The sequence below is a fragment of the Suncus etruscus genome, chromosome X, assembly GCF_024139225.1.
Source record: "Suncus etruscus isolate mSunEtr1 chromosome X, mSunEtr1.pri.cur, whole genome shotgun sequence".
Classification (NCBI taxonomy): Eukaryota; Metazoa; Chordata; class Mammalia; order Eulipotyphla; family Soricidae; genus Suncus; species Suncus etruscus.
This window is the reverse complement of record NC_064868.1, coordinates 127,331,113-127,351,314: the sequence shown is the minus strand read 5'-3', so window position 1 is coordinate 127,351,314 and position 20,202 is coordinate 127,331,113. Positions and strand designations below refer to the sequence as shown.

Sequence of the window (20,202 nt, the reverse complement as noted above, 5' to 3'; positions counted from 1 at the left end):
ATACACAAACACATATATATCCTAACTTATTCAAATCAAAATCAATTCTATATTTTTTAATGAACTAGAACATCAAAACTTTAAATGATCCTGAACTGAGCCAATGTTTTATTTGGTTTGACTCCTTGCTCCAAAGGAATATTTTTGGCATTTCTTTGACTTGAAATGAGGTAGCTAAATTTCCTGGAAATGGCCTATCATCCACAACCTTCAGTTATTTAAATTGACTGAAGGAATATTAATCTTCCCACATGTTTATGGCCTAAAACAGATTCACAAATGGAAATAACATGTCATTACTCTGCCCTGCCTTCATTAAAGAACAATGAATTTCAGACCCATCTAATGTTTTTATTCTTTGGGCACATATATATTAACTTGTATAGGTCCCTAGAAAAAAAAACCTTTGGACTCTAGATCGTAAAAAGGCACAGAATCTTATTTTTTATCCTCTTGAATAAGTCCATAAAAACCATCTTGTATGTGAAAACAGCAGCCCCAGTTGAGTCTTTAGCTGATTGAATTCTCCACCACTATGTTGACTACAACCTAATGAAGCCTCTTTAGCTAGAATCACCAACTTAGCAATTTCATTATTCCTGATTCATAAAATTACAAAATAATTATTAGCCATACCCAGTAATGTCTAAGGATATTCCTGGGTAATCTCAGCTCAATATTTGATTGAGACTTTCTCAGTAATGCTTGGGTGACCATATGGTGAAAGGGATTGAACTCAGATCTACAGCATGAAAAGCTCATGTTTCAAGTCATTGAGCTACCCCTTCAATTCTAAATGTCTCTTTTTTTGTTGTCTTTTGTGCCACAGCACAAAAGGAGTCATCAGAAATCACTGCTGTTGAAGTCAGGGGACCATTATGGTACCAAGAATCAAAGTTGGGTTGCCCATGTACAAAGTAAGCACTCTATCCACTGTCCTATCACTCCTTCCCCTTAAATGTTTCTTTAAATAACTAAATTTTGGGTTATTTTGCAAAGAATAAGTAATACAGTTAATAACCAAAAAATGATATTTCTGAACAGTGATAAACTCAATGACTGCTATTCAACTTTAACAATTTTACCCAGTTGTAAAATTCATTGATTTGTAAGGATTTACTTAGAATCCTGACAAAAGTTTTATTTTTAATCCAAGGTCCAAAGCCTACATCTTGTTAGTTTATGCATTTATTTGATAGATTTATATGCAGTCTATACAATTAGCCAAAATGTGGCTTAACACATACATTTTTGTTCCTTCAGCAAACACTACCTAAATCTAGAATCATGATGTGTGAAATATGTTGTATATTTCTCCTGTGTATATTTAACTTAACAAACATCATTTGAACATTTATTTGAACTTAGGTATTGTGCTTGGCACTGAAATGTTCACAAAAACGAATATGACACTTTGCCTGTGTAAAGTTAAGTGTAAAGCTAACAATGAGCTAGAAAAACTGTATTTAAAAAGAATATAGTAATGAATACTCTGGAGGTACAAGTAGCACACTGTAATATTGCAGATAAAAAACAATTATATCTATTTGTGGTCTTAAAGATAAATTGGAGTTTTCAAGCAAAGAAGAGTGGTTGGAGGTAAGGCATTCCAGGTCTTAGTAAGAGAGTGTGCAAAGACATATAAAAAGCTCTAGTGTTTTCATAGTTTAATGTCCTCCTCTGTAACTGAAGATATGTCTGGTGAGAAACACACTCTGCAAAGGTAAATCTAGCTAAACAAGCTGATTATTTAGGCCTAAGACATTTTTAAAAAAATAGTTTTCTCAGTGCCTGAAAATTGGAAGAAGATAGTGTGTTTGCACTGTCAACCTAATGGTTCTTCAGCTAAAAGAATATTCATGGGATATTCTGAGTCTTGGGAAGACAAATGTAAAGCCCTTGGGTCATCTGATTTTATTCTTACAAAGAACTCAAGTTGTCTGTTTATGAGTCAAATAAGTTTCTGAAAATGGACTAAGTCACCAATAGTATAGATCAATGCCACTCGAACTACAGGAGCAAGACCTCACATACTAAGGCAAACCAATATCTTATTGCCTCCATCATTAAGACATGCTATGAAAAAATGTTAGCTGAAGTAAATGACTTAGTAGGTATATATGTAAATGTATTTCACAACTGAACATCTTGTCACAGTTAAATGTGTTCATGTTTGGGTTGGGAGAAATTCATCGAATTCATTGCTGATCACTGCTATGTACTAACAAAGTTTCTATATGACAAATCTTTTTATCATAAATTGTAGCTTATATTCTTTTGTATTACCGTGATGTATTTTATCATTTTGGCTTTGAAGTAGTTTCATGTCAAATGTGGAATTCAAGTAGTTTAAAAATATTGAGACTTTTAGGTATTATTTGTATTGGTGATGTTCAGGGATTGCTCCTGGATATGTGCTCAGGAATCCCTCCTGGCTGTAGTTAGGGGACAGAATACAGAGGTAGGGATCAAACTGGGATAGGCCACTTGCAAGGCCAGCACTGTATATTATAACCTTGGTACTATCTACTGCTCACTTGTTACTTTTCCTATTCTGATTTTTTTATAATTTTCTATTTTAAATGTATACTTGGTTTTATTATTTTAATAACTATTTTTAAGAGATGATGTTGAAGAGGACAACAATTAAGAAAGAAGAGCAGGCATGGGAAGTTTTTCTTATAAATTCACTTGAATATGTTTCAATTGACTGTCTCCATCACTCTAGACAAATTGTGCAATCTACAAATTTAGATGCTTGGGATCGTAGAGACAACGGTGTCAGGGAATAACTCATCATTCTGCATGCAAAGAGGTATCAGTCTCCATAGAATCAGCATGCGCTTTTAGGAGAAGAACACTCACTCACCGTCTTGGTCGTTACCTGAGTCAGCAGGGGACTTGCTCCTGCGCATGGGTCCAGGACTCTTAGCTGAACTCTTCTGGGGTGTTGGGGACGCCTTTGGTCCGGCCGCAGTTGATGGGTTTCCTTTCATGACTCGGCATTCTGATGGAACAGGACACAAATAACATAGTAAAATCAAGGGAAAAACTGAGGGCCAGTATCTTAACAGCTTCTGGAAATCGGCATAGCCACCGCAGACCAAAGAAATATTGACTCAATACCCCCAAGTGGTCCTCCTGGTTTGTGGGACTGATGGCTCTGGGGAAGAATGTATGGGAGAAGCTTTCAAAATTCACTTGGACTAAGCCAGGTGTTTAAATCCCTGGATTATGAAAACAAGGAAAGAAGTTGAAAAGTGGGTTGTGTAGGTAATTACATAGTCAACTTAATCATTTTGTGGACAAGTATGTATCAGAATAGCACCTGTTAGCATAATGTTTAATTAATTTCCTTAGAGGAGAGACTGACATCTCAGAGGCTGTAGGCACAGGGATAACATATTCATAACTATTTTAAGAGGGGCCAGAGCTACCATTACATTGCACACATTGTAATAATTATTGGATGTGCCATGGTGTTTGATATGCTTAAGCATTAGCACCACTTTCACTTTGTGTTAGTAGTTCTTTCCCATCTCAATGTGCATTGGCATGATACTTGTGTTGATTTAAAGAAAAAATGGGCCTGCAGTGACTCTGCCACTCTTTAAAAAATGTTAGAAAACAACAGGTATGTAGGACACTCTGCTACATATTCCACTATTTACCCAAATCCCTATCTAACACATTCCAAGCACCTTTACTCAGCAAGTCAATCATCATCCTTACGATGGTCATATTAGGAAGATTTTCAAACTCATTTTGAGGATGAGAATATCACGCTTGAACCTCTTGCTTGGGGTGCCAAAGGAAAAGAAATAGTACAGCAAAGCATGAATGCAACATTTTTGGAGTGTCATGCCAGTTCCCTTGCCACTGTATTTCCCTCAAGATAAGTGGTGTGTCTAAAAGTGGAAACATGGGGTTATGCACAGAGTTTACTCTTCTTTGCATGCCGCAGGGACACCTCCTACTTAAAAATTTAGAATACAGCAGAATAACATTACTCAGAAAATGGTGAGAATTATTTCTGGTGAAGTAACTTTTCAAGGAAACTGCACTTGACAGAATGTTCATTTCTGTTTGCTGTTCATTTTTATTTCTTTTAGACACTCTGGTGTTCATGACTTGCGACTGAAAATGCAGAAGGGATGTAAAATTATATATTTCCTGATACTATTTGTCTTGGAACCATTACCAGCAATTTTCAGGGCTTACTCCTGGGATATCTCTTGGAAATACTCACTGATCAATCCTAGTATTACTCAGAGAATCACATGTGATGCAGGAGATAAAACCAAGGTTGGCTGTGTGCAAAGCAAATTCCCTACCCAATGTATTATCACTCTTGCCCTGACTGGGATTTGTTTAACTAGTTTATGGTTATTTGCTTATTCTCAAAGGGAAGAAAATAGAAATTCCATATCTTTAATACTCGTGTAACTTTGAGTTGTTTGTAAAGTCTTCATTAGTACCACTTGCTTTGTTTCTGCAGATTTGACTCCTCATGAGTAGGAAATATGTTTTCAGTGTGTATTTCCAATAATGTTATATCTTAAACATGTTAAATTATGTGGTATATCAACATTAACTTACACCTGAAGCTTGAATTCAAGTAAATATGGGTTAGTCCCCTTCTTTATAAAGTGAATAACTCTGAAATAAATGAATAACTCTGAAATTTTGAGTTCTAGGTTAGGGGGAGTAGGACAGCAATCCAGAAAGTGGAGAAAGGAAGAGGTTTCAGATTTAGGATATAGTTGTAAATCTTTATAAATCGAAACAATGAACACGACCCCAAGAAATGGAGAATGTTAATTAAAAATGATATGCATACAATTTCAGTTTCTGACTCCAAGTGCCCTTCATGTGATCTAATCGTGTCTATTAGACCATGAGAAAAAAGTGGCTTCTAAAACATGGTTGTGATTGGGGAAGACTTTTATTTATACAGTAAATATTGAGTTTGGAGACTGATCACCTGGGACCATCCAATCAACCTTTCACTTTGTGACTCATGTATCAAAATATACAGAATAATTTTTTTGTTTTTTGGGCCACACCCGGTGATGCTCAGGGGTTACTCCTGGCTATGTGCTCAGAAATCACTCCTGGTTTGGGGGACCATATGGGACATAGGGGTATTGAACCACAGTCCGTCCTAGGTCAGCCCATGTTCAAGGCAAATGCCCTACCACTATGCCACTGCTCCACCCCCAAAATATACAGAATATTTAATATTTGTCCTTGAGTGACCAGACATGACTCTTCAACAGGCCAGAAAAAAATTTGCAAAACTCTTAAGTGATTAGGGAGTGAGGGGACAATAAATCTCCAAAACCAGTAGATGTACTTACCATTTTCATCCAGAGAAAAGTCATCTTGAGCATAGCGAAATTTCTCAGGACCACAAGCAATAAACACATCATCATCGCCAAAGAAATCATGAAGACAAGTTACCTATAGAGAACACAGAAACACTGGATTGGAATTTGATGGTCTTATAACAGTAAGTTTTATGCCACATTGGCAGAGGGTTAAATATATATATATATATATACATATATACATATATATATATATCTGGATCATAGCCTCTAGGGATCTTTTAATGTAAATTCCAGGCTCATAGTCTGCACCATGGCCCTGAGTGAGTAAAGATCACCATTGCCTTTCCATGTTTCATGTGTGGCAATATTTGCCCGTTACATCAAGAGTAACTCCAGTAAAATAAAGAAGATAGTGGTATAAATGAGAATGATCTGAAACACATGACGTTAAGAATTGGAAGCTCCTCTCACCTTCCTTAGATTTGTTTTGTTTTGTTTTATTTTGGGGCCACACCCAGCAGCACTCAAGGGTTACTCTTGGCTCTGAGCTCAGATATCACATCTGGCTCGGGGGACCATATGGGATGTCGGGGATTGAACCCAGGTCCATCCTGGGTCAACAGCATGCAAGGCAAAAACCCTACTGCTGTGCTACTACTCAGACCCCACCTTCATTAGTTTTGAGGGAATGAGCACCAGTTATTTCTTTAGTGCCACAAAAAATAAACTTCTCTTAAAATGGATTAATAACCTGGAATGGCCAGAATACCATTCCTCTTTGTAGATTCCGGTAAGGGAAAGTGTAGTGTTCATTTGAGATATAAGAAATTCACATCGGATCCATGTTCCAGGTTCCTTCCTACACTTTAGTCTAGTGCCATCTGCATTGCTGCTTTATTCCAGGCTCCTTTTCTTCATAAAGAAATGTGAGTCTCTGGGAAAGTATGCGGTTCATTCAAGTCTCTCCATTTCTCAACTTTTCTAATTCCACCTGATAATTTGTATTATGCATCAGGGAAACCCCAGGAGAAATCATAGAGTAAAACATTCTTATCCCAAGTTTTGGCTTAAAAGTGTTCAAAGTTTCTCATTGTTCTTAAGCTCTCCATGCACACTGCCAAAAGGAATTTCCAAAGGCACAGTGCTCATGAACCAACAGCAGCTTGCAGGGTTGCAAAGAGAAATATGTTGCAAGAGACAAATGTTTCTATGAAAAACATCACCCCCTCACCCAGAGTCTATTCAAACACTGTTTTCTCTGCCAAGATTATTGCAAGACTGACACAAAGAAAGAGATGTTTAAAGATTATGACCATTGTCTCAGTCCCCCAATCATCAGACACATGCTGAGAGGGGAGGGATCCTGGGAGATCTGCCCATGTAGCATCTCAGCCCTACGTCTTGACCTCATCAAATAAGCCAACATCATTGCTCAGCCCACTTGTCCTTTACATATTCATTCCACAATCACATATCAACACTTCGAACTACCATTCATTAAATGCTCAGACCCCTAACATGCACTTGGCTAAGTAATTTCAAAGAAGTGACGGCATTTAAGTCTCCCAAAGAAATCCCAGGCATGGGTATTATTGTCACTATCTTTACACAAATGTATAATGAGTTCCTCATGCACAATGTGATGCATTCAGGCATATGCAAATGCTTACTGACTGATTATCTAATTGTAAAGCTCTGTTTGGAACTACAAGGTAATGTAAGGCACCTATGTATATAGTTCGGAATCTGGGCACAGAAATGGAACTCACAATGTGATGGAATGAGATGCACTGAAAATGGTTTCAATGTAGTGACACCAGTTATAGGAGAAGTGGTATCTAGAGTGCTTTGGAGTTCTGATTATCATATCCAAGTGACCAAGTTACTAATTGGATCTAATAATTCAGTATCTTGCATAATGTCCTAATATAAGGTTCAATGACAAAGTCTATATAAACTTGACCCCTGCTATAGATGCCCATTGACAACTTAAACATGGTCATAATAAGTTCTTCAGTCTGTCATATGCTTCTAAATATTTTACCCTTACTACCTCCATTAATGTTAAGATATTTCTCATGCCTTTATGTTTGAAGATGCCTCTATTTCTGACTGGCTATTATTAGAGCAATTTATTCGAGCACTTGTTAGGGGCGTTTCATAATTGGCAACGATACAAATGGGACTACATTAACCAAGGGAGCTTCTGTACTTCAAAGAAAATGATGACCAGAATACAATGACTATTTAGTAAAAGAAGGTTAACAAAAAAGAAGGAAATAAGGATGAGGACAAGGAGAATTAAAAAGAATGTAGTGTAATAAGCCATTCCAAAATAAAACGTATACTGCATTTTACAATTCATATAGGTAACAAGACCATCCTTAGCTTATAAATATAAATATGGCATGTTTCAAATGACCTCTTGAGATAAAATCTCCACTGTGAGGTGGCAATAAATGCGGTAAAATAATCGTCACTATGATGTGTGCATGCATGTGAGTTCTGCCAAGGACTGAACCCAAAGCTTTTTTAAAAGAGACATTACTAGATAAAAATCATTATGCCACTTACAGCATCCTTCAGAATCAAAGGTCTTGCTGACATCAGCTTTTGTATGAGTCACACTTGGGATTTAAAGCAGTGAAAAGAACACAAAAGCGTGACACCTGCCTTTGTAATTAGTCAACTGCAAGGACAAAATCAATAAGATCTACTCACATTAACACTGAACCATTAGGTAACAGTTCTACATTAAAAATAGTAGACATTGGGGGAAGGGAAGCTAGCTTGGAAGTGCATTAGTATGAAAAGTTATATGGCTAGCTCAGTGGCTTACCTGTCAAAGTACAAGTAGGGAAATGGAGAAAACATATGACTGCATGGGAACACACTGAGTCTATTAAGTCTATGAGTGGAAAATTCAATTTGTGCCTGATGTATGCTTTATTAGATTCTCCATTTAGACCGTGCAGATACTAACAGTTAATACTCAAAAATGCCTGCTCCCAGAGGATTCTACCTTTGACTAACTGTTCAGAAAGAAGTCAGTTGGGTGCTGGAGTGATGGTATAGCTGGTAGGGGCATTTGCCTTGTATGTGGCTGACTTGGCATCCTGACCTGACATCTACATGGTCCCTCGAGCCCACCAAAAGTGATTTCTGAGTGCAGAGCCAGGAGTGACCCCTGAGTGCCGATAGGTGTGGCCCAAAAACAACAATATGCAATGAAAGGAAGGAAGGAAGATAAAGAAAGAGAGAAAAGAGAAATATGAAAGAAAGAGAAAGAAAAATAGAAATAAAAGACAGAAAGAAAAAAGAAAGAAAAAGAAATATAAAAGAAAGAAGAAAGAGGAAAAGAGGAAGAAGAAAGAAAGAAAGAAAGAAAGAAAGAAAGAAAGAAAGAAAGAAAGAAAGAAAGAAAGAAAGAAAGAAAGAAAGAAAGAAAGAAAGAAAGAAAGAAAGAAAGAAAGAAAGAAAGAAAGAAAGAAAGAAAGAAAGAAAGAAAGAAAGAAAGAAAGAAAGAGAAAGAAGAGAGAGAAACCATATACCTGGAAGTAAGGTATTGCTTGTAGATGAGAATTATTTTCATAATACAAAACATTTTCACTTCCAGTTAAATTTCACTAATATCCATTCATTAAACAGTATGGAAAAGGGCTTTTGTGAGATACATAAGTGTACAATAGAAGTTCATTATCTTCAAAATTAAGATAATAATAAGCAATTCAGTTCTACACAAATAACTGGGATACAGTAAAATTTGTTGACAATACTATAGAGGCGCACACACAATAAAAAAAGAAACAAAGAGAATACAGAAGACAAAGACAATCCTAATCAGGTTAATTTGTAGGAAAGCTGCAAAGAGATAACACTAACTCAGCCTTGAAGGATTTGAGATAGGGGTTGAGAGAAACAAGAAAGATGGATATTTTAGGCAGCAGTAACTACAAAAATAAGGGCAGAGAAGTCAAAACATTTCTTTTACTAATAAACCTAGAAAATAAGCCTTGCATGCAATTTGCTGATTACTTGGATTCTAATCCTACAAAGCACAATTGTCCAGATCCATATTGCCAGCCATCTCTCAGGCAAAACATACAATTGCCTAATGGTGGAATTCGGGGTGAAGAGGACACAGAGTGTTTATGGGGAGAAGGGTGACTCTAGCAGTAAAGAAGAGGGAACCCTGTGGCAGGGAAGACATACCACACTAATTTCCCATCCAGACCAACAGTGTGTTGGTCTTGCCCATAAAGACCGGTTGGCAAACTTCACAAGTGAGTCACTGAAAGATTCAGTCAACATTACACATGAAAGTTTTTCTTAATATTCCCACTTTTCTCATTCTGGAACATTTCCTGCCTGATGGACCTGAATGAGCACAGGGTTGGCTTGGAAGTGGGGACAAGGTTTTTGTTACAACCTGGACTTTTAAAAAAAATCAAATTTTCTTAGCATTATATAAAAAAATCTATAGGTTTTCCATTATAATATTTTGCACTAAATGTCTTTTAAATAATAGAAATGACAGCTACATTTTTGTTGTAAGGACAGAATGGGAGTGCCTTGGGCACCCTGATGATGGTGAAGGTGCAGAATTTTTTACATCAAAACCCTAAATGGGGGTCAGAATGATAGTACAATAGATAAAGTCTTTGCCTTAGCATGCAGGCAATTGAGGTTCAGTTCTTGGCATTCCACATGGTCCCATGAGCCCTCAGCCGTGATCACTGAACACTGAAAACAAAGTGGGGAGTAAGCCCTGAATACTGCTGGATGTGGCCTCAAAAAACTCAAGAATATTTTATTCATTGTAATCATGTAACCTAATATAACAGAATTATTAAAAATAAACTAGAGGCTGAAACAGATATACGTGACTTAAAGCAGCTATGCCAGTTTGATCCCTGGCAACACAAAATATTTTCCCTAATCACCGTGAGGGTTACCCCTCAGCAAAGAGCCAGGAACTGCCCCTGAGCACTTGAGGGTGTGACCCCAACATGCTGCCTCCAGTAATTAAAGAAAATAAGTTGTGTTCACCATTTAAAGACATGTCTACACAGAAAAGTTTGAATCTCCACTTCTGCATCCCAGTTCTCTTCCAATCCAATTAGTCATATCTTTTTGAAATCTTCTATAGATTGCCCATCATAATGTAAAATCCAAATCTTTTATTTTGCTTTAAAATATGTAGTATCTTGTATAACATGTCTTAGTTCTTCTAGTCTGGCTTCTCAGTACCACTCAACCATATCACACATTTCTTGCTGAGATTTCTCACACCTCTCTCTACTTCTAGGTCCCTTTAGCAAATTCACACTGATAACTTTCTTCACAATTTAACATCATATATTTGAAACTGAGAGTCCCTCAACTTACTTTTCATTGATTATTAGTATTTTCAAGAGTATTAGTTATTTATTGGAAATCCCATAAAAACACATTATAATTAGTTATATATAACATTTTTGGATTTATCTACATATCTACCCATTGTTTTGAAATTCTTTATTACACTCCAGGCATTATTTCTAGGACTAAATAAAATTTAACTCTACTCATTTAATTATTTACATATTATTGAATTTCAGGAGTAGAGCTCACACCTCTATTTGTATCTTTCTATATGGGACTCAACACAGCTAAACCTCACTTCCAAAAAGATCCTCTCCTCAGGCCCTCTACATCTATTCATCTTTCCTTCTGGTAACTATAGTTTTTATTGAGTGTAGGAGGTATTTTTGTTGGTTTTGAGTTTGAGTCTTCTGTTTTATGAGGTTTGTTTGTGTTTTTTTTGTTGAGATTCAGTTCAGGCAGTGTTAAGGGCTTACTCTTCGTTCTATGCTTGAGACTTTTTCGGTGCAGGGGATAAAATGAGGGTTGGGTGCATGGAAGGAAAATATTTTACCCTTACATATCTATAGCCCCAGTTTAATTGTTCTCTTTTTCATTTTTTCCCCAATTAGTTTGTTTTAGTTATTTTAACTCCATAAGAGTAAAACTAACACTTATATTTTTTTTACTTCCTTACTTATTTCACTTGAATAATCACTCCAAATTCTGAACTTTGTCTCAAGTAGCATGGCTTCATTGTCTTTAAGTGACAAAATAGTATTTTATTGAGTATATACATCACAGTGTATCCAATCACTGTCAATTGTATATTTTTCCATGTTTTATACTCACCAAGACATGTTTTCCAATATTTCATATATATATTATTTTATATGACATGATAGATATCTTATTGTGTTTTTTATTTATATTTCCCTAATATAAGTAATATTGAATTCTTTTCATGTATCTGTGGGTCATCCATATGCCTGTTTGGAGGTGTCTATGTAGACCTTTTGCACATATTTTCAATTGGATTAATAAACTTATTTTGGTTATTGAATTGTGTTTATTTATATACTTGTATACCAACTCTTTGCTGTCAATATGATGTGCAAATTCTTTTTCTCAACTCACATTTTGTCTTTCTGTTCTGTAGTATTATTTTTAACTTGAAAAAGTTTTAAATTTCAACGTAGTCCCACTTGTTTATTCTTGTACTCATTATTTTTGCCAGCTAATTTGCATCTCAAAATACATCTCTGATGTTCAGTTCTAGGAGTTTATCACCTATGTTTTTTTTCTATGTATTTTATGAATTTTTGTCTACTATGCAAATCATCAGGCCTCAATCCATGTTAATTTTTATGATGCTATTAATTAGTGATCTAGTTTTATAATACTTTCCTTCTTGTCTTTTTTTTGTTGCATGTGGTTGTCAGTTTTCCTAGAACTGTATGTGAAGAGACTTTTCTTTCTTCACTGGGTGATGTTGGCCCTTTTATCATATATTATATGCCCACATATGTGTAAATCCATTGCAGGTCTCTGCTCTCTATTCTGTCATTGGTCTATATATCTGCTTTTGTTCCAGTACCAATTTTACCTTTTATGTTTCAACCTCACTTTCACTTTTTGTCTTCTTACTCTTGGTGCTATATTCTTTCAATATATCTTCAATATCTTTTAACCTGTCATTTCACTTTCCTTTTGAGCTTTATTTGATTATCTGATAAGCCAGTCATTAAATTTTATTTTTCAGTAAATATAATTTTGACTTTAGCGACTGCATTTTTATCCCTCCAATTTTTCTGGCAGTACTGAAAGCTGCTTTTCATTTTCTTTTATTTTTTATATTTTTCTTTTTTCTTTTTTTCTCTTTGACTATCGTGATTACTTAAATGATTGTGATTAGGTTTCAGTCATGTAAAGAACACCCCCTTCACCAGTGCAACATTCCCACCACCAATGTCCCAAATCTCCCTCCATCCCACCCCACCCCCACCTGTACTCCAGACAGGCTTTCCAGTTCCTTCATCATTCACATGATATGGTAGTTCTCAGTGTAGTTTTTTCTATAACTGCACTCACCACTCTTTGTGGTGAGCTTCATGGAGTGAGCTGGTGTTCCAGCCCTCCTCTCATTGTCTCTGAGGATTGTTACAAAAATGACTTTTATTTTTCTTAAAACCCATAGATGAGTGAGACTATTCTGCGTCTCTCTCTCCCTCTGACTTATTTCACTCAGCATGATAGATTCCATGTACATCCATGAATAGGAAAATTTCATGACTTCATCTCTCCTGATGGCTGCATAATATTCCATTGTGTATATGTACCACAGTTTCTTTAGCCATTCGTCTGTTGAAGGGCATCTTGGTTGTTTCCAGAGCCTGGCTATTGTGAATAGTGCTGCAATAAATATAGGTGTGAGGAAGGGGTTTTTGTATTGTATTCTTGTGTTCTTAGGGTATATCCCTAGGAGTGGAATAGCTGGATCGAATGGGAGCTCAATTTCCAGATTTTGAAGGAACCTCCATATCGCTTTCCATAGAGGCTGTACTAGACGGCATTCCCACCAGCAGTGGATAAGAGTTCCTTTCTCTCCACATCCCCGCCAGCACTGATTGTTCTCATTCTTTGTGATGTGCGCCAGTCTCTGTGGTGTGAGGTGGTATCTCATTGTTGTTTTGATTTGCATCTCCCTGATGATTAGTGCTGAGGATCATTTTTTCATGTGCCTTTTGGCCATTTGTATTTCTTTTTTTATCAAAGTGTCTGTTCATTTCTTCTCCCCATTTTTTGATGGGATTAGATTTTTTTTCTTGTAAAGTTCTGTCAGTGCCCTGTATATTTTGGATATTAGCCCCTTATCTGAAGGGTGTTGGGTGAATAGTTTCTCCCACTTAGTGGGAAAGCTGCTTTTCTTTAAACGCACATAAATCAATTTCATTTTATTTATCAGGCAATTTAATATGTAATGTTCTTGGGAATTGGAAGCCATTGTTTCTGCTAATCCTCACTGATAGCGATTTGTTTCCTTGTGCATTTTATAGTCATGTATTTTTTCTTTTATGGTTTATTTGTTGTTGTTGTTGTTGTTGTTAAATGAACTAACTAAGAATCCCGAGACATCTAGATTTGGAATGATTTCTTGCAAACAAGGCATGTATCTGTCTGAGGACACACTTGTCCGAGGAGACAAGTGTCCTAGAGGACACTAATTAGGGTCACTCTTTCTCTGCTGTAGTTTCTTTTGTGATATGACTCACAAAATTTGGAATCAATAAATATGGAATCAAGATGTGTTTAAGAAAGCTTTGGGTTGCAAGTCCTTAAAGGGTACATGTGGAAAAGGGGCCTAAGCAACAGTACAAGTTGAGTTCTTTTTTAATTTTGTTTTCCACCTGGAATCATGATTGAGACACATTCACCACTGGATTTCTAGCATCTCCCCCATTTAAAGATACTTGATTTGGGGCAAGAACAATAGTACAGTGATGGGGTATTTTCCTTGCACATGGTTAATGTGGGTTTGATTCCTGGCACCACATATGGCCCCTAATGACCACTAGGCATGATCCCCAAGCACAGCCAGGTATGGGTCCTCCACCCCCAAAAGATTCTTGCTTTCTATGAAGGTTTCAGTTGCAGGTCCCTCTCTTTTTAGGAATTTTGAGTCCTGTATTTCAGTTAATGTGTAAAGCGTTGGATTCTAATTTAAAAAATTGCCTCTAGGGTATCTTAAACTTTTACTATTACCTGACAATCTGGTTTTGACTTCCATTTCTCCTCTGCTCTGTTTTATCCCCATTCAAGCTTAAAAGTCTTTTATAGGTCGGGATCGGAGCATAGCACAACAGTAGGGCGTTTGCCTTGCATGCAGCTGACCCAGGACGGACCTCGGTTCAGTACCCCGGTGTCCCATATAGTCCCCCAAGCCAGAAGAGATTTCTGAGTGCAGAGCCAGGAGTAACCCCTGAGCGTCACCGGTGTGGCCCCTCACCCAAAAAAAGTCTTTTATAGGTGCCTCAAAAAAGTGAAACAAAATTACAATGTAATTTGGTTTCTGGACCAATTTCTCTCTCTCTCTCCCTCCCTCTCTGTGTAGTAAATGTGTCCTATGTATTGTTATGGCTTTTTTATTTAACAGCTCAGGCTGCTATATCCCTCTGGGCAAGCAGGCAGCAACATCAGGGACAACAGAAGCAGAAGCAAAGGAAGAAGGGGTCCCATCTGTAAATGACCAGTATTCCTATCCTCTCAGTTCATTTTGCTGTTGGTTACACCTTGAGGTCATCCAATTAGAATAAGCATTCTGGTTATGCATACAGATAAGTGTGTGGGCGTTAATGGGATGGCCATATGTAAGACATCTCAGCAGCCTATATGTAAATGAAGTGTGCAATAATCAGTCAGAACATAAATATCCTTTTATGGGCATGCAAGACAATTTCATGTGTCCTTAAGCAAATTAGGTATGCAGAATGACCAGGTTGCACATCCATTTAAATGGGCGTGTAAACCGTTTTCAATGGCCTTTATGCAAATAGAGTGCACAGGAGAACCAACCAAATCACATATGTCCTTATTTAGGCATGCATCATCTCCAGTTATGTAAATGAAGTGTGTAAACTAACCAATCAGATCATGCATGCCTTTATTTGAACATGCACTACAATTCCATTTTCTTTATGCAAAGTAGGTGTGTCAATTAACCAATCAGATCACACATGCCCCTCTATTATCATTCAAGGCAACTTCCTCTGCTCTTCTGCAAATTATGTGTATAGAATAGCCAATAAGAACACACATGTCTCTTATATGGGGATGCAAGTCACTTCCAGCTGCTTTATGCAAAAGAGGCCTTTTGCATAACCAATCAAAGCACACATGCCCTTATATGGGAATGCAAAAAACAACTTCACCCGCTCTTATGAAAATGATATTTGTAGAATAACCAATAGCATTACACATTCCCTTATATAGGCATGCAAGTAATATTTAATCAGTCCTCATGGAAATAAAATGTGTAAACTAACCAATCAGATGCCGTTATATGGACATGTAAATCTATTACAAATGTTTTGTAAACACAAGAGACTTCTACCTGCCCTTATGCAAATGATGTGTGTAGAATAACCAGTAAGTGTACACATACCCTTATATAGGCATACAAGAAACTTCTATCTGCCCTCATGCAAATGAGGTATGTAAAATAACCAATAAGATCACACATGCCTTTATAGAGGCATGCAAGGAAAATTTTATGTCTTTATGGGAATAAGATGTGTAAACTAACCCATCAGATCACACATGACCTTATATGGCATGGAAAACTATTTCCTTATACAAATGAGGTATGCATATTCAGCTAAGAAGACAGCAAGTGCCCTAATATGGGCATGAAAAGCAACTTCAGGGGTCAGAGAGATAGCACAGTTATAGGGCGTTTGCCTTGCATGCAGCCAATCCTGGAGTGAAGGTGGTTGAAATCCTAGCATCTCAATGGTCCCCTGAGCCTGCCAGGAGCGATTTCTTAGCATAAAGTCAGGAGTAACCCCTGAGCACTGCTGGGTGTGACCCAAAAACCAACCCCCCCCAAAAAAGGGATGTTTTATGTACAATCTAACCTATGAAGTTTTTTCAAAGAAGTTTTTTCTCTCACCAATTGTGATTTTCCTATGATTTGGAAAACTTTTCCATCTGACCTGCTTTACATTTTTGAAGCATTTTGACCCATTCCACCTGGGTCAGTTTTACAACTGAAACCTTTGGATTAATCTTTATTGTCCATCTGTGTTGCATATAATGTCTATGTTGTATATAGTCCTTACCTTTGTTCTCTATAGTCCTTCCTCTTTCGCCCTTCCTGGCTTACAACTTCACACATCATTTTCTATTGTTTCCTTTTGTTCTCTCACACCTGGTTTAGTATTACTTCCTATTTAACCATTTTTTAGCCTCAGTTCGTCACTCCTTAGGAACTGGAACATTATTCCCACTCCCACCCGATTGACCTCCCTACCTCATGGACTGCTTATCACAACCAGAATTGGGTTTTGAAGGAGCCTCAACTCTAGGACATATCCTGATCTATGACTATTGCAAGACATTTTTCAGACTGCCAAAAGATCATGTCACTGGCCGAAGCTGTTCTCTGGATTCTACCCACCTTACACTATGTCAAAAGACAGAGAATATTTATATCTCTTTTGTATTTTTCTTTAGATGCATTACCTTAAATGTATTATTCTTTATTGTTTATTTCCTTATATAGATATAGTTTCCCCCCTTATATGGATGGAATATTATGCAGCCGTCAGGAGAAATGAAGTCATGAAATTTTCCTATACCTGGATGTACATGGAATCTATTATGCTGAGTGAAATAAGTCTGAGGGAGATGCAGAATAGTCTCACTCATCTAGGAGTTTTAAGAAAAATGAAAGATATTCTTGCAATAATTTTCAGAGACAAAAGAATCTCACCACAAAGAGTGATGAGTTTAGAGAAATAACTACATTGCTAACTATCTTAACTATGAGAATATGAGGGAAATAGAAAGCCTGTCTAGAGCACAGGAGGTGGCGGGGTGGGGAGGAGGGAGATTTGGGACAGTGGTGGTGGGAATGTTGTACTGGTGATGGGGGTGTCCTCTTATATGATTGAAACCCAACCACAATCATGTTTGTAACCAAGGTGTTTAAATAAAAAATACTATTATTAAAAAAAAAGACAAATCAAACAAAAAATTCAATGAGCACTACAGTAATAAAGACAAGCACCACATAATAACCACGGTCCTGAAATAAAAACAAAGCATTAAAAAATGAAAACAACAACAATAACAAAACCAGAAAGTAAATAAATAAACAATAAAAATGCTAGTAGATACAAATCTCTTGAGTTGTGTTTCAGATAGAACCAGATTATAGAATTGTTTAGTCATTTTCCCAATATGCACCAATAGTATCCTATGGCATTTTTACTTTCTGCATAGGCACAATAATATGGGGGAAATTTAGGTAGAGAAAGAAATTCCAGTCTATTTGGGTTAGGAACTCTTATTATGGAAGGGGGCCTTCAACCCTGAGTGTTTGACATAGTAACTTGACTTAGGCTTCAGTTGCTCAGCCATTGGCCGTTTATCACTGAACCCTGGGATCAATTTTTTGGAACAGGCATGGTTTCTGTACCATCATATAGAAACGACCTTCTACTGGGGCAGACCCAAATGCTGCTTTGGAACCAAATTGCTCCAGGGTGGGCTCCTATGCCAACCTGACTACAACTTGGAAATCATAAACGAATATTTTTCAGGCTGGTTTTCTTTGCTGTCATACCTAATGGTGAGATGAAACCAAGTGACATTTCATGATGCCCTGACTTCAACATAGGATCAGTGAAAAACCAAAGATTATTTTTTTATTTCTCAAATGCACTCACCACTCTTTGTGGTGAGCTTCATATCATGAGCCAGTCCGTCCATTTCTTTTTTCTAATGTCTCTGGGCAATTTTCAATGATTTATTTTATTTTTCTTAAAACCCATAGATGAGTGAGACTATTCTGTGTCTTTCTCCCTCTGACTTATTTCACTCAGCATAATAGTTTCCATGTCCATTCAAGTATAGGAAAATATCATGACTTCATCTTTCCTGATGGCTGCATAAAATTTTATTGTGTATATGTACCATATTTACTTTAGCCATTCATCTGTTGAAGGGCATCTTGGTTGTTTCCAGAGTTTGGCTACTGTAAATAGCACTGCAATGAATACAGGTGTGAGGAAGGGGTTTTTGTATTGTATTTTATGTGCCTAGGGTATATTCCTAGGAGTGGTATAGCTGGGTCGTATGGGAGCTCGATTTCCAGTTTTGGGAGGCCTCTCCATATCGCTTTCCATAAAGGTTGAACTAGACAGCATTCCCACCAGCAGTGGATAAGAGTTCCTTTCTCTCCACATCCCCACCAACACTTATTGTTCTTGTTCTTTGTGATCAGCAAGTGGTGTTGGGACATGCAACCACATGCAGAAAAGTGAGCTCAGACCTCAATCTATCCCATGCACAAAGTTCAAATCAAAATGGATTAAAGACCTTGATGCCATATCCAGAACCTTAAGATAAATAGAACAACATGCAAAACACTCCGTGGCATTCACACTTAAGGCATCTTTAAGGTGGAAACATCACTTTCCAAATAAGTGGGAGTGAAGATAAATGGATGGGACATATTAAGCTGAGAAGCTTCTGCATCTCAAAGGAAATAGTGATTAGGGAGAAACTATTTACCCAATACCCATCAGATAAGGGGCTAATATCAATGATATACAAGATACTGATAGAACTTAACAAGAAAAATAATCTAACCACATCAAAAGTGGGGAAAAGAGATAAACATACACTGTATCAAAAAAGAAATACAAATGGCCAAAAGACACATAAAAAATGCTCCACATCACTAATCATCAGGGAGATGGAAATCAAAACAACAATGACGTACCATCTCATGCCACAGAGACTGGCACACATTACAAAAAAATAAAAGAACCAGATTTTTAATTACTGAAGTCTGAATGTTACAACTCTGATGAAGAGAAACTTTCCTGGGACTATGGAGAAAGACTTTGGGATTAGAAAAATAAGTTTGCTTGCAGACTGTAGTTGGTCTTATGACAGAATATTTCATGGGTGGGTGTAAGATGGCACTCAAAACCAAGGCATTCCCCCAGTTTCCTTTCTTTTCCACCTAGCTCTTTGATATGTTAAAATCCACCTGGATCTTACTCCTCCCTTCCTCACTCGGTTTGTTAGTACTGAGAATAAAAATAAAGGCAGTGTGGCCTTGGCGTACTTCAAGAGACCATGAGAAGCCACTGACTTCATGACTCTCTTCTGACTGGCTTGGTTTATTAATCCTTTGTGCCTACCTGCATCAGACTTGTCCATCTGGGAGTATGGGGTGATTTTACAGCATGTGGGGATTTACTTTAGAGGTGGAGACACCCTGTTTTGTTTTGTTTTTTTGTTTGTTTGTTTTTGGATCACACCCAGCAGCTTTCAGGAGTTACTCCTGGCTCTGCACTCAGAAATTGCTCCTGGCAGGTCTGAGGGACCATATGGGATGCTGGGTTTTGAACCACCATCCTTCTGCATGAAAGGCAAACATCCTACCTCCATGCTATCTCTCTGGTCCCAAAGACACCCTGTTTTTAGGTCAAGAGTTTTATCTTTCTTTTTCCCCCAACTTTTGCTGTGTCTATACAAAAAATGTCACCCTTTTTTGTCTTTTGGGTAGAGGATCCCGCCTTTTAAATAGAACCTTGGGACATGAATTACTTTGTTTTACCTCAGATTTCTGCAATTTCTATAAAATTAAGAATGGGGAGTTGTCGGAATAATTGGTATTCACTCTATTTAGGCTAATCCTTCTTTGTCTCTGCTTGTCACTCATGAACTGGAAGTACCTCTAAGTTGCTCCCTTACCCCTACCTGTTCTCTACCCAAAAGGGGTAGCTTTATT

General features: G+C 37.2%; 1 protein-coding gene across 1 annotated transcript in view; it reads right to left on the bottom strand.

Moving 5' to 3' along the window:
- The window catches only part of DCX (doublecortin), a 151,235-nt gene that overhangs the window by 36,770 nt on the left and 94,263 nt on the right, over positions 1 to 20,202 (bottom strand). The window contains exons 4-5 of the mRNA XM_049767601.1: positions 5,361 to 5,463; positions 2,870 to 3,007 (exon numbers count right to left, since the gene is read on the bottom strand). Coding sequence (XP_049623558.1) covers positions 2,870 to 3,007; positions 5,361 to 5,463 — 241 coding nt within the window. The remainder of the gene's footprint in view (positions 1 to 2,869; positions 3,008 to 5,360; positions 5,464 to 20,202) is intronic.